The sequence below is a fragment of the Nomascus leucogenys genome, chromosome 10, assembly GCF_006542625.1.
Source record: "Nomascus leucogenys isolate Asia chromosome 10, Asia_NLE_v1, whole genome shotgun sequence".
Taxonomy (NCBI): Eukaryota; Metazoa; Chordata; class Mammalia; order Primates; family Hylobatidae; genus Nomascus; species Nomascus leucogenys.
The window spans coordinates 8,876,112-8,889,500 of NC_044390.1; the positions used below are offsets into that span (position 1 = coordinate 8,876,112).

General features: G+C 39.4%; 1 protein-coding gene across 1 annotated transcript in view; it reads right to left on the reverse strand.

Annotated features, from left to right (window-relative positions):
- CFAP54 (cilia and flagella associated protein 54) overlaps positions 1-13,389 on the reverse strand; it is a 382,051-nt gene that overhangs the window by 264,144 nt on the left and 104,518 nt on the right. Inside the window, exons 25-26 of the mRNA XM_030819793.1 lie at positions 13,044-13,199; positions 8,738-8,860 (exon numbers count right to left, since the gene is read on the reverse strand). Coding sequence (XP_030675653.1) covers positions 8,738-8,860; positions 13,044-13,199 — 279 coding nt within the window. The remainder of the gene's footprint in view (positions 1-8,737; positions 8,861-13,043; positions 13,200-13,389) is intronic.

Below are 13,389 nucleotides of genomic sequence, written 5' to 3' on the forward strand. Positions count from 1 at the left end.
CTGGGCATGGTGGCTCATGCCTGTAATCCCAGCAGTTTTGGAGGGTGTGGCAGGCGGATGACCTGAGGTCAGAAGTTCGAGACCAGCCTGGACCACATGGTGAAACCCAGTCTCTACTAAAAATACAAAAATTAGCCAGGCGTAGTGGTGCATGCCTGTAATCCCAGCTACTCAGGAGGCTGAGGCATGAGAATCACTCAAACTGGAGAGGCAGAGGTTGCAGTGAGCTGAGATCGAGCCACTGCACTCCAGCCTGGGTGACAGAGTGAGACTCTGCCTCAAAAAAAAAAAAAAAAAAAAAAAAAACAGAAGTCCTAATATGCTGTAAAGTTCTGCTCATGGTTACATATTTCTCTGAGTCACCTTTAAATATGTATACAGAGAGACACATTTATATTCTATCAAAAAATAATTTTAAATGTATGTGTGCACGTATGTGTCTGTGTGTGGGTGTACATATATGCATATATAAAACACACAACCATGCACCAAAAATCTTTACCTGCTCATACCTCTTCTTACACCAAACAGGATGGAAGTTTTAGTTCTAGGTTACTAATAAATTTTTCCTTCAAGGATGACTCTTCTCTTTAAAGAATCCCTACTTAGCATTTATATTACAAAGTCCTAGTCACATCATTATTATCTATTTAATTTTAATAATACATATATTGCAAGATTCATTGCTCCCATTATTCCTCTCCTTTTTGTCTTTCCCTGCCTTGGGATTTCTGTTCTGAACCAATTGTCATTTGATAGAGTATTTCCTCAAGTGTTTTCCTCAGATAAGTACACGGGCAGAATACTTTTTAAATGCCCACACTTCTGAAAATGCTTATTTTGCCCTGACAAATGAATGATATCTTTCCTGGTTATTAATTTTTGGACCTCGGTCTTTTTCCCTCAGGATTCTACAAACGTTGTTCCAGTGTTTTAACTTCTAGCATCGCTGATTAAAAAAAAAAAAAAAAAGTCTGAAGCTAATTGATTCTCTTTCCATTGCAAATAAATGTTCTTTGGGTCACAAAACTTTAAGATTTGTCCTTATCTTTTGACTTCAGGGATTTCACTCACATGTATTTCCATGAGAAAAACAAGCAACGGGGAAAGGATTCCCTATTTAATAAATGGTGCTGGGAAAACTGGCTAGCCATGTGTAGAAAGCTGAAACTGGACCCCTTCCTTACACCTTATACAAAAATTAATTCAAGATGGATTAAGGATGTACATGTTAGACCTAAAACCATAGAAACTCTAGAAGAAAACCTAGGCATTACCATTCAGGACATAGGCATGGGCAAGGACTTCATGTCTAAAACACCAAAAGCAATGGCAACAAAAGCCAAAATTGACAAATGGGATCTAATTAAACTAAAGAGCTTCTGCACAGCAAAAGAAACTACCATCAGAGTGAACAGGCAACCTACGCAATGGGAGAAAATATTTGCAATCTACTCATCTGAGAAAGGGCTAATATCCAGAATCTACAAAGAATTCAAAGAAATTTACAAGAAAAAAACAACCCCATCAAAAAGTGGGCAAAGGATATGAACAGACACTTCTCAAAAGAAGACATTTATGCAGCCAAAAAAACATATGAAAAAATGCTCATCATCACTGGCCATCAGAGAAATGCAAATCAAAACCACAATGAGATACCATCTCACACCAGTTAGAATGGCCATCATTAAAAAGTCAGGAAACAACAGGTGCTGGAGAGGATGTGGAGAAATAGGAACACTTTTACACTGTTGGTGGGACTGTAAACTAGTTCAACCATTGTGGAAGTCAGTGTGGTGATTCCTCAGGGATCTAGAACTAGAAATACCATTTGACCCAGCCATCCCATTACTGGGTGTATACCCAAAGGACTATAAATCATGCTGCGATAAAGACACATGCACACGTATGTTTACTGCAGCACTATTCACAATAGCAAAGATTTGGAACCAACCCAAATGTCCAACAGTGATAGACTGGATTAAGAAAATGTGGCACATATACACCATGGAATACTATGCAGCCATAAAAAATGATGAGTTCATGTCCTTTGTAGGGACATAGATGAAACTGGAAAACATCATTCTCAGTAAACTATCGCAAGGACAAAAAAATCAAACACCGCATGTTCTCACTCATAGGTGGGAATTAAACAGTGAGAACTCATGGACACGGGAAGGGGAACATCACACTCCAGGGACTGTTGTGGGGTAGAGAGAGCGGGGAGGGACAGCATTAGGAGATATACCTAATGCTAAATGATGAGTTAATGGGTGCAGCATACCAACATGGCACATGGATACACATGTAACAAACCTGCACATTGTGCACAGGTACCCTAAAACCTAAAGTATAATAATAAAAAAAATTATTAAATTCAACAATAAACAAATAACTTTTAAAAAAAAAAAGAAGTAGGCTTCAGAAGGTCAGTAATAACAAACTTCTCCAAGCTGAAGGAACACGTTCTAACCCACCGCAAGGAAGCTAAAAACCTTGAAAAAAGTCAGACGAATGGCTAACTACAATAAACAGTGTAGAGAAGTCCTTAAATGACCTGATGGAGCTGAAACCATAGTACGAGAACTTCGTGAAGCATAAACAAGCTTCAGTAGCCGATTCGATCAAGTAGAAGAAACGATATCAGTGACTGAAAGTCCAAGTAATGAAATAAAGGGAGAAGACAAGATTAGAGAAAAAAGAATGAAAAGAAACAAACAAAGCCTCCAAGAAATATGGGACTATGTGAAAAGACCAAATCTACATTTGATTGGTGTACCTGAAAGTGATGGGGAGAATGGAACCAAGTTAGAAAACACTCTTCAGGATATTATCCAGGAGAACTTCCCCAACCTAGCAAGAGAGGCCAACATTCAAATTCAGGAAATAGAGAGAACACCACAAAGATACTCCTCTAGAAGAGCAACCCCAAGACACATACTTGTCAGATTCACCAAGGTTGAAATGAAGGAAAAAATGTTAAGAGCAGCCAGAAAGAAAGGTTGGGTTACCCACAAATGGAAGCTCATCAGACTAACAGTGGATCTCTTGGCAGAAACCCTACAAGCCAGAAGAGAGTGGGGGACAATATTGAACATTCTTAAAGAAAAGAATTTTCAACCCAGAATTTCATATCCAGCCAAACTAAGCTTCATAAGTGAGGAGAAATAAAATCCTTTACAGACAAGCAAATGCTGAGAGATTTTGTCACCACCAGGCCTCCCTTACAAGAGCTCCTGAAGGAAGCACTAAACATGGAAAGGAACAACCGGTACCAGCCACTGCAAAAACATGCCAAATTGTAAAGACCATCGATGCTATGAAGAAAGTACATCAATTAATGGGCAAAATAACCAGCTAGCATTATAATGACAGGATCAAATTCACACATAACAATATTAACCTTAAATGTAAATGGGCTAAGTGCCCCAATTAAAGGACACAGACTGGCAAATTGGATAAGGGGTCAAGACCCATCGGTGTGCTGTATTCAGGAGACCCATCTTACATGCAAAGACACACATAGGGTCAAAATAAAGGGATGGAGGAAGATCTACCAAGCAAACAGAAAGCAAAAAAAAGCAGGGGTTACAATCCTGGTCTCTGATAAAACTGACTTTAAACCGACAAAGATCAAAAGAGACAAAGAAGGCCATTAGATAATGGTAAAGGGATCAATTCAACAAAATGAGGTAACTATCCTAAATATATATGCACCCAATACAGGAGCACCCAGATTCATAAAGCAAGCTCTTAGAGACCTACAAAGAGACTTAGACTCCCACACAATAATGATGGCAGACTTTAACACCCCACTGTCAATATTAGACCGATCAATGAGACAGAAAATTAACAAGGGTATCAAGGACTTGAACTCATCTCTGGACCAAGGAGACCTAATAGACATCCACAGAACTCTCCACCCCAAATCAACAGAATATACATTCTTCTCAGCACCACATTGCACTTATTCTAAAATTGACCACATAATTGGAAGTAAAACACTCCTCAGCAAATGTAAAAGAACAGAAATCACAACAAACTGTCTCTGAGACCAGAGTGCAATCAAATTACAACTCGGGATTAAGAAACTCACTCAACCTACCTACCTTCCTTCCTTCCTTCCTTCCTTCCCTCCCTCCCTCCCTCTCTCTCTTTCTTTCTTTTCTCTTTGGTGAGAGGGTCTCCCTCTGTTGCCCAGGCTGGAGTGCGGCAGCATAATCTCGGCTCGGTGCAACCTCCCTGCCTTGGGCTCCCATGATTCTCCTGCCTCGGCCTCACGAGTGCCTGCGATTGCAGGCACACACCACCACGCCAGGCTGGTTTTTGTATTTTTGGTGGAGACGGGGTTTCGCCGTGTTGGCCAGGCTGGTCTCCAACTCCTGACCTCGAGTGATCTGCCCACCTCGGCCTCCCGAAGTGCTGGGATTACAGAGTCTTGGTCACTCAATGCTCAATGTTGCCCAGGCTGGAGTGCAGTGGCGTGATCTCGGCTCGCTACAACCTCCACCTCCCAGCTGCCTGCCTTCGCCACCCAAAGTGCTAAGATTACAGCCTCTGCCCGGCCACCACCCCGTCTAGGAAGTGAGGAGCACCTCTGCCCGGCTGCCCCATCTGGGAAGTGAGGAGCACCTCTGCCTGGCTGCCCCGTCTGGGAAGTGAGGAGCGCCTCTGCCCGGCCACCCATCATCTGGGAAGTGAGAAGCGCCTCTGCCCGGCCGCCCATTGTCTGGGAAGTGAGGACGCCTCTGCCTGGCCGCCACCCCGTCTAGGAAGTGAGGAGCGCCTCTGCCCAGCCGCCCCATCTGGGACGTGAGGAGAGTCTCTGCCCGGCCGCCCATCCTCTGGGAAGTGAGGAGCGCCTCTGCCCAGCTGCCCATTGTCTGGGAAGTGAGGAGAGCCTCTGCCCGGCCGCCACCCCTTCTGAGAAGTGAGGAGCGTCTCTGCCCGGCCGCCACCCGGTCTGGGAAGTGAGGAGCGCCTCTGCCCGGCAGCCCCGTCTGGGAAGTAAGGATGCCTCTGCCCCGCTGCCCCCTCTGGGATGTGAGGAGCGCCTCTGCCCGGCCGCCCAAGGTCTGGGAAGTGAGGAGCGCCTCTGCCCGGCCATCACCCCGTCTAGGAAGTGAGGAGCGCCTCTGCCCGGCCGCCCCATCTGGGAAGTGAGGAGTGCCTCTGCCCAGCCACCCCGTCTGGGAAGTGAGGAGTGCCTCTGCCCGGCCGCCCCCTCTGGGAAGTGAGGAGCGCCTCTGCCCGGCCGCCCATTGTCTGGGAAGTGAGGAGCGCCTCTGCCCAGCCGCCACCCCATCTGGGACGTGAGGAGCGCCTCTGCCTGGCCACCCCGTCTGGGAGGTGAGGAGCGCCTCTGCCCAGCCGCCCCGTCTGGGAAGTGAGGAGCGCCACTGCCTGGCTGCTGTGCAACCTTCCAAGTGTGAAGTGACAGCCTTCATTGTAGAATGAATGAAGACACTGGCACTGGATTATATAACACTTCGGCAGCTATCTCAAGTCGTTGATGGTAGAGGTATTGGAATTATAGAAGAAAGCAAACACAAAATTTGACTAAAGGCGATTTTGTGACTTCTTTCTATTGGCCCTGGCAAACCAAGGTTATTCTGGATGGAAATAGCCTTGAAAAGGTGATATGTATTTGAACGCATCTGATTTTTTTTCCCCGTATAATTCTTACTTTGTGCATTTGATATTCAGCTGTGTTTGTAATCACAGAAAAATAAAAGCATATATAAAAAAAAAGAAAAAAACTCACTCAAAATTGCACAACTACATGGAAACTGAACAACCTGCTCCTGAATGACTGCTGGGTAAATAACAAAATGAAGGCAGAAATAAAGATCTTCTTTGAAACCAATGAGAACAAAGACAAAACATACCAGAATCTCTGGCACACATTTAAAGCAGTGTGTAGAGGGAAATTTATAGCACTAAATGCCCACAAGGGAAAGCATGAAAGATCTAAAATCGACACCCTAACATCACAATTAAAAGAACTAGAGAAGCAAGAGCAAACACATTCAAAAGCTAGCAGAAGGCAAGAGATAACTAAGATCAGAGCGGAACTGAAGGAGAAAGAGACACAAAAAAGCCTTCAAAAAATCAATGAATCCAGGAGCTGGTTTTTTGAAAAGATCAACAAAATTGATAGACTGCTAGCAAGACTAATAAAGAAGAAAACAGAGAAGAATCAAGTAGACGCAATAAAAAATGATAAAGGGGGTATCACCACCAATCCCACAGAAATACAAACTACTGGCAGAGAATACTATAAACACCTCTATGCAAATAAACTAGAAAATCTAGAAGAAATGGATACATTGCTGGACACATACACCTTCCCAAGACTAAACAAGGAAGAAGTTGAATCTCTGAATACACCAATAACAGGCTCTGAAATTGAGGTAATAATTAATAGCATACCAACCAAAAAAAAGTCCAGGACCAGATGGATTCACAGCCGAATTCTACCAGAGGTATAAGGAGAAGCTGGCACCATTCCTTCTGAAACTATTCCAATCAACAGAAAAAGAGGGATTCCTCCCTAACTCATTTTATGAGGCCAGCATCATCCTGATACCAAAGCCTAGCAGAGACACAACAAAAAAGAGAATTTCAGGCCATTATCCCTGATGAACATCGATGCAAAAATCCTCAATAAAATACTGGCAAACCAAATCCAGCAGCACATCAAAAAGCTTATCCACCACGATCAAGTGGGCTTCATCCCTGGGATGCAAGGCCGGTTCAACATACACAAATCAATAAACATAATCCATCACATAAACAGAACCAATGACAAAAACCACATGATTATCCCAATAGATGCAGAAAAGGCCTTTGACAAAATTCAATAACTTCTTGCTAAAAACTCTCAATAAACTAGATATTGATAAAACGTATCTCAAAATAATAAGAGCTACTTATGACAAACCCACAGCCAATATCATACTGAATGGGCAAAAACTGGAAGCATTCCCTTTGAAAACCGGCACAAGACAAGGATGTCCTCTCTCACCACTCCTATTCAACATAGTATTGGAAGTTCTGGCCAGGGCAATCAGGTAAGAGAAAGAAATAAACGGTATTCAATTAGGAAAAGAGGAGGTCAAATTGTCTCTGTTTGCAGATGACATGATTGTATATTTAGAAAACCCCATCATCTCAGCCCCAAATTTCCTTAAGCTGATAAGCAACTTCAGCAACGTCTCAAAATACAAAATCAACGTGCAAAAATCACAAGCATTCCTATACACCGTTAATAGACAGAGAGTCAAATCATGAGTGAACTCCCATTTGCTATTGCTACAAAGAGAATAAAACCTAGGAATCCAAAGGAGAACTACAAACCATTGCTCAACGAAATAAAAGAGGACACAAACAAATGGAAGAACATTCCATGCTCATGGATAGGAAGAATCAATATGAAAATGGCCATACTGCCCAAGGTAATTTATAGATTCAGTGCCATCCCCATCAAGCTACCAATGACTTTCTTCACAGAATTGGAAAAAAACTACTTTAAGTTTTATATGAAACCAAAAAAGAGCCCGCATAGCCAGGACAATCCTAAGCAAAAAGAACAAAGCTGGAGGCATCACTCTACCTGACTTCAAATTATACTACAAGGCTACAGTAACCAAAACAGCATGGTACTGGTACGAAAACAGATACATAGGCCAATGGACTCAGAAATAACACCACACATCTACAACCATGTGATCTTTGACAAACCTGACAAAAATAAGTAGTGGGGAAAGGATTCCCTGTTTAATAAATGGTGCTGGGAAAACTGGCTAGCCATATGTAGAAAGCTGAAACTGGATCCCTTCCTTACACCTTACACAAAAATTAACTCAAGATGGATTAAAGACTTAAATGTAAGACCTAAAACCATAAAAACCCTAGAAGAAAACCTGGCAATACCACTCAGGACATAGGCATGGGCAAAGACTTCATGACTAAAACACCAAAAGCAATGGCAACAAAAGCCAAAATTGACAAATGGGATCTAATTAAACTAAAGAACTTCTGCACAGCAAAAGAAACTACCATCAGAGTGAACAGGCAACCTACAGAATGGGAGAAAATTTTTGCAATCTATCCATCTGACAAAGGGCTAATATCTAGAATCTACAAAGAACTTAAACAAATTTACAAGAAAAAAACAAACAACCCCAAAAAGTGAGCAAAGGATATGAACAGACACTTCTCAAAAAAAGACATTTATGCAGCCAACAGACACATGAAAAAATGCTCATCATCACTGGCCATCAGAGAAATGCAAATCAAAACCACAATGAGATACCATCTCATACCAGTTAGAACGGCAATCATTAAAAAGTCGGAAACAAAAAAAAAAAAAAAAAAAAAAAAAAAAAAAAAAAAAAAAAAAAAAAAAAAAAAAAAAAAAAAAAAAAAAAAAAAAAAAAAAAAAAAAAAAAAAAAAAAAAAAAAAAAAAAAAAAAAAAAAAAAAAAAAAAAAAAAAAAAAAAAAAAAAAAAAAAAAAAAAACAACAGATCCTGGAGAGGGTGTGGAGAAATAGAATGGTTTTACATTGTTGGTGGGAGTGTAAAATTAAAAAAAAAAAAAAAAAAAAAAAAAAAAAAAAAAAAAAAAAAAAGTTCAACCATTTTTAAAAGTGTTCTTATTGTGATTAAAAGTAGACTTTCCAAATCACCATTGCTCCTAAATATTATAATACTAGATAAAGAAAGAGATAAATACCTTTGTTATGTAGAAGATACAACAAGCTATCATGTGCTGTATACTTTCAAAGCTCGCAGTATGTTTCTTCGAGCAGACAATACTTGGTAGTCCTTGCAAAACCACTATACACTTTATCAGGATCTAAAAATTAGAATCACAATGATTTTTGTTTTAAAATGTCATCCTTACTCATTTCATTATAAAATGTTCCATTCAAATCATGCAAGCTTTAAGACATAAAATTTTATTGTTATCAATAATTACTGATAAATTGTTTATTAGGTATAAAGGAAAGTACACTGAGATAAAGTTGATACGTTCAATTTTGAGATTAGTCTTTCACCTGCAGCAACTTGAAAATTAGTGGAAAGAATAAAGTAAAAACACAAATGACTATAAAACAAAGCATATTTTGATAAGTAGCATAAAAGGTATAGTCAGAATGTGACATGTAATTGAGAAACTATCACATCCATGTATAGAAGGACCTTGAAAAACCAGTTGGAAGCTTATATGGCATATTAAATATTACATAGTGATTCCAGGTACTTGTAATAATAGTTTCCTTTAAAATTAAAACCAAACATTCATATCTCAGGAAATAAATTAATATTGGCATTTACTTCCTATTGTCCTTGCTTCATATTATATGATCTTGAATTTGATCAAGAGCTAGATGAGTAAGTTTAGCTTTCCAAAAGTAGCGCAAGATTGTATCAATCATTCACCATTTAGATTAACCCAAAGGACAAATTAATATAGGAATGTTGGTTCTTTGGGGGCACATTAATTGCTTCAAGCTCTCATTCTAACAATATTGTTACTATTGTTATAGTACACTCATCTCTAAGACTTTTTAAATTCCTCCCCACCCTAATCACCCTCCCCCATGCTACCATATCATATCCCTAAATCATGTGAACACCCTAGTAGTTTTGGAGTTTTCCCAAAGCTCATATAAATACATATATGTGTATAAAAATATGATGTACCTAGGAGGGTTGTTGTTTTACAAAATGAGATTTATAAATACTTTTCTGAAGTGTGTATTTTTTCCTTCAACCACATCTTTGGTTGTGAACACTTCTCACCAGACATGGTTTTTGGACAACCATGTCTGGTGAGAAATGCTCTAAGTCTACAGGTATAGCTCTAATTCATTGTTTGTTTCTAATAGCTGTATAATATTATTTGGTGTGGATCGGCCATTATTTACTCAGCCTTTTCCAGGACTTCATGGTGCACATTTTCATGGTTGTACAAACTGGGGGTACTGTTACCTCTCTTTGTCACCAGCTTTTTTACCAACAACAAGAATGTCACAGTAAATACTCTTTTACATACTCAGTTGCCAACTATGATTAGCAATCAAGATGTCGGCTTTGAGATGATACCCAGTGAAGATGAGATACCATCCTCCAGAACACAGTATACATTCTAAACCAATGACAGTGTGTAGCACTGCGTCCCAGTAGGTTCCTCAGGTCCAGGAACCAAGAGGTGGAACTAGGAATGACATTATTTCAAATGGATTTTTTATTCTATAAGATAAATTACTAACAGAAGAATTGCTGTGTCAGATAAATGTATTTTTAATTTTATTAAAATTTTATTCTATAGGATAAATTACTAGCAGAGGGACTACCATGTCAAGTATATTTGTTTTTAATCTTCCTTAAAATTAGATTTAATTTAATTTAAATTAAAATTACTTTACCAAAATTCAAATGCTTGTAACAATTCACATTTCCCCCATGTATGAATGAGAATGCAATTGTCCCACACCTTCACCAGCAAATCTTTTCAATCCTGCCAGTGATATTACATTGTTAATTTAATGTGAATTTCTATGACTATTTAGAATTTGAGCATCTTTTCATATGTTTCTCACTCACTTGGATTTGCTCTCCTGTGAACTGCTTATTCATATCCTGTGCCTATTTTTCTATTAGGTTATTGTCAGTTTGTAAGACTTTTTGTTACACATGTGTATACTTGCCCTTTGACACATTTGGAGATGTTTTTTTTTCCAAATCTATAAATGTTCTTCTATCTTTGTTATAGTCCTTTTTGTTACACATAGGTTCTTTGTTGCTGTTACAAGTTCAGTCTTGGTTAGAAATGTTTCCCCTCAAACCCTGGACTGCACATGTCATCTCCTGGGAAATTTTTTCCGAAAGTTTTTGCTTTATTTTACACTTAAGTCTTTGATAAATCTGGACTTTTTGTATATGGTACAAATAGGGGTCAAACTCTATTTTCTCTCAGATGAATATCCAGGCATTTTACCACCATTTAGTAAAAATGTCCATTCTCTTCCCACTGAATGGGAATGCCAATTCTGTCATATATTACGTTCTCATATATATTGAGGCCTATTTCTGGAAACTACCCTCTGGTCTACTGATCTTTTCCAATTCCAAACAATACAATTCAATTAGAGACTTCTTTCCTAAGACTTCCCATAGCTATAATCCATTCTCTAGCCAAAGGTATCCTGAATCAGTGGGATTCCAGAAAGTAACAGTGGACTACCGTAAACTCAGCCAACTGAGCGGCTGCTGTTCCCAATGTGGTATCTTTGCTAAGCTAACACATATTAAAAGGTATGCACTGATATAGCTAATGTTTTCTTTTCTATCCTAGTTCCCATTAACACTGGACAGATAAAAGTATGCATTTCAAGTCTTGTCCCAAGACAATGAATATTCTTATAACTTCTGACATAATTTTATATGAAAGGATATGAACTTTCTGGACATTCCTCAAAACAAAACATTGGGCCACTATATCAATGACATCATGTTACTCAGACTTAATGATCAAGAAATGTCAAGTACTTTGAAGACCTTGATAAATACCTTCCAATGGGTAGAAACAGACTCAGTGAAGATTCAGAGGGCTGCCACATTAAATATCTGGGGGAGGCTGGGATACCCCCTCCAAAGTAGGTCTGACATCTGGCATCTCTCACCTTTAAAAAGAAAGACCATGCCAGGTCGGCACCTTTGGGTTTTGGATGAACCATACTCCACACTTGAGAAAACTGCTCCATCTATTTATAACTGACCCAGAAGGCTGTCAACTATGAGTCTAGATTTTAGACTCTGGAGGCAGATCTCCAGCAGCTGTAGGGAATGTAGGAGAAGGAGACACACCTATGCTCCATAGAGCCCCTCCAAGGTGAATCTTTTTTAAGTTACTCAAACTGTCTAGTTAGTCTTCTCGATCATGTACTAAAAATTTTTGGACTTTGTGTGAGTTCACTCACATCTTCTAGGATGACAAAAAATGTGTCTGTGATTATCATAATGCTGACGATGACAATGATAATGATGGCGATAACTTTCTGCAAGATTCAGCAGCAAAATCTTACATCTCTCATTACTTCCCTGTGGTAAGAATTCTAAGATGGTCCCCAAGATTCTTCCCCCTGGTGTACACACCCTGTATGATTCCTTCCCCTTGAGTGTGGGTGGGGCTCCTGAATGTGATAAGCTCATCAGTCTCATGATTACATTGCCCTAGCTAGGTAATGTAATCTCCAACAGCCTTGAAAAGGCAAAGGGCCATGATGTGGAAGGGCCAGTGTCAAGGAATTAGTAGTAGGCCTTTAGGAGCTAAGGACCTCCTATGTAAAACCTCAAGGAAATGAATTCTGTCAATAACAATGAACTCAGAAAAGGACCTCAAGCCTCAGACGAAATCACAGCCCTGGCCAAGACTTTGATTTCAACTTCCTAAGACCCTAAACAGAAGACCCAGCTAACCCGTATTCAACCTCTTAACCCATAGAAACTATGAGAATGTAAATGAGTGTCCTTTCAAGCCACTAAATCCACGGTGATATGTTAAGAAACATGAAAAACTATATAATCCCTTCAGCCAGGTCTCAGCTACCCTTTTTCCATAAATCCTAACTCCTCCATCACCAAGACACCAGGTATTTTGTCTTGGGTCTTCCACCATGTTTTTCTCCAGATGATGGATTTAACAATATGCCTTGAATAAATGTTGTTTCTGACACTACAAGAACATAAAAATTAAAATAACTTTAAAACTCTAGAAAGGTAAATTGCCAATATTTAAATATGGACAGGAACAGGGACGAATATTTTCAGAGAAACCTGTTTTACGTCCTTATCTACAGGTACCCAAACATATAATTTATTAAACTGTTTTTCAGTTAACTCCTAAAATTTCATAATACTGATTCCTGACCTATTTGCCCTTTATAAGAGATACATGGCTTTTCTTTTCTAAAATGAATTGTTAAGTTGCCTTTATAAAGATTCCCTTCTCTTGGGGAGAGGAATACCCTTACCTGTACAACAGGTACCAAAACAATATTGTGATAGATTATGGGAGCAAGAAGGCCATAACATTGAGTCACAGCTTGAAGGGCATAGCTAGAATCATTTAGGAAGTTGCTAAGTTCCAATGCCACTAATACTCTCTCACATTCAATCAGTCTGGCAATCTGTAAAGAAACAGGCATTGTTACTCAGATTCAACATAAGTGCTTAGCGTACGTGTCTCTACGGAGAAGAATGGGTAGAAAATGTGATCCTTCTGGCTAAAAACAACATGAGTGTTTGTATTTTAAAAAATCTAAATTCAGAAACAACTCTAACTCTCCAATAATGCTACCTATAGATAGCACGATCTTA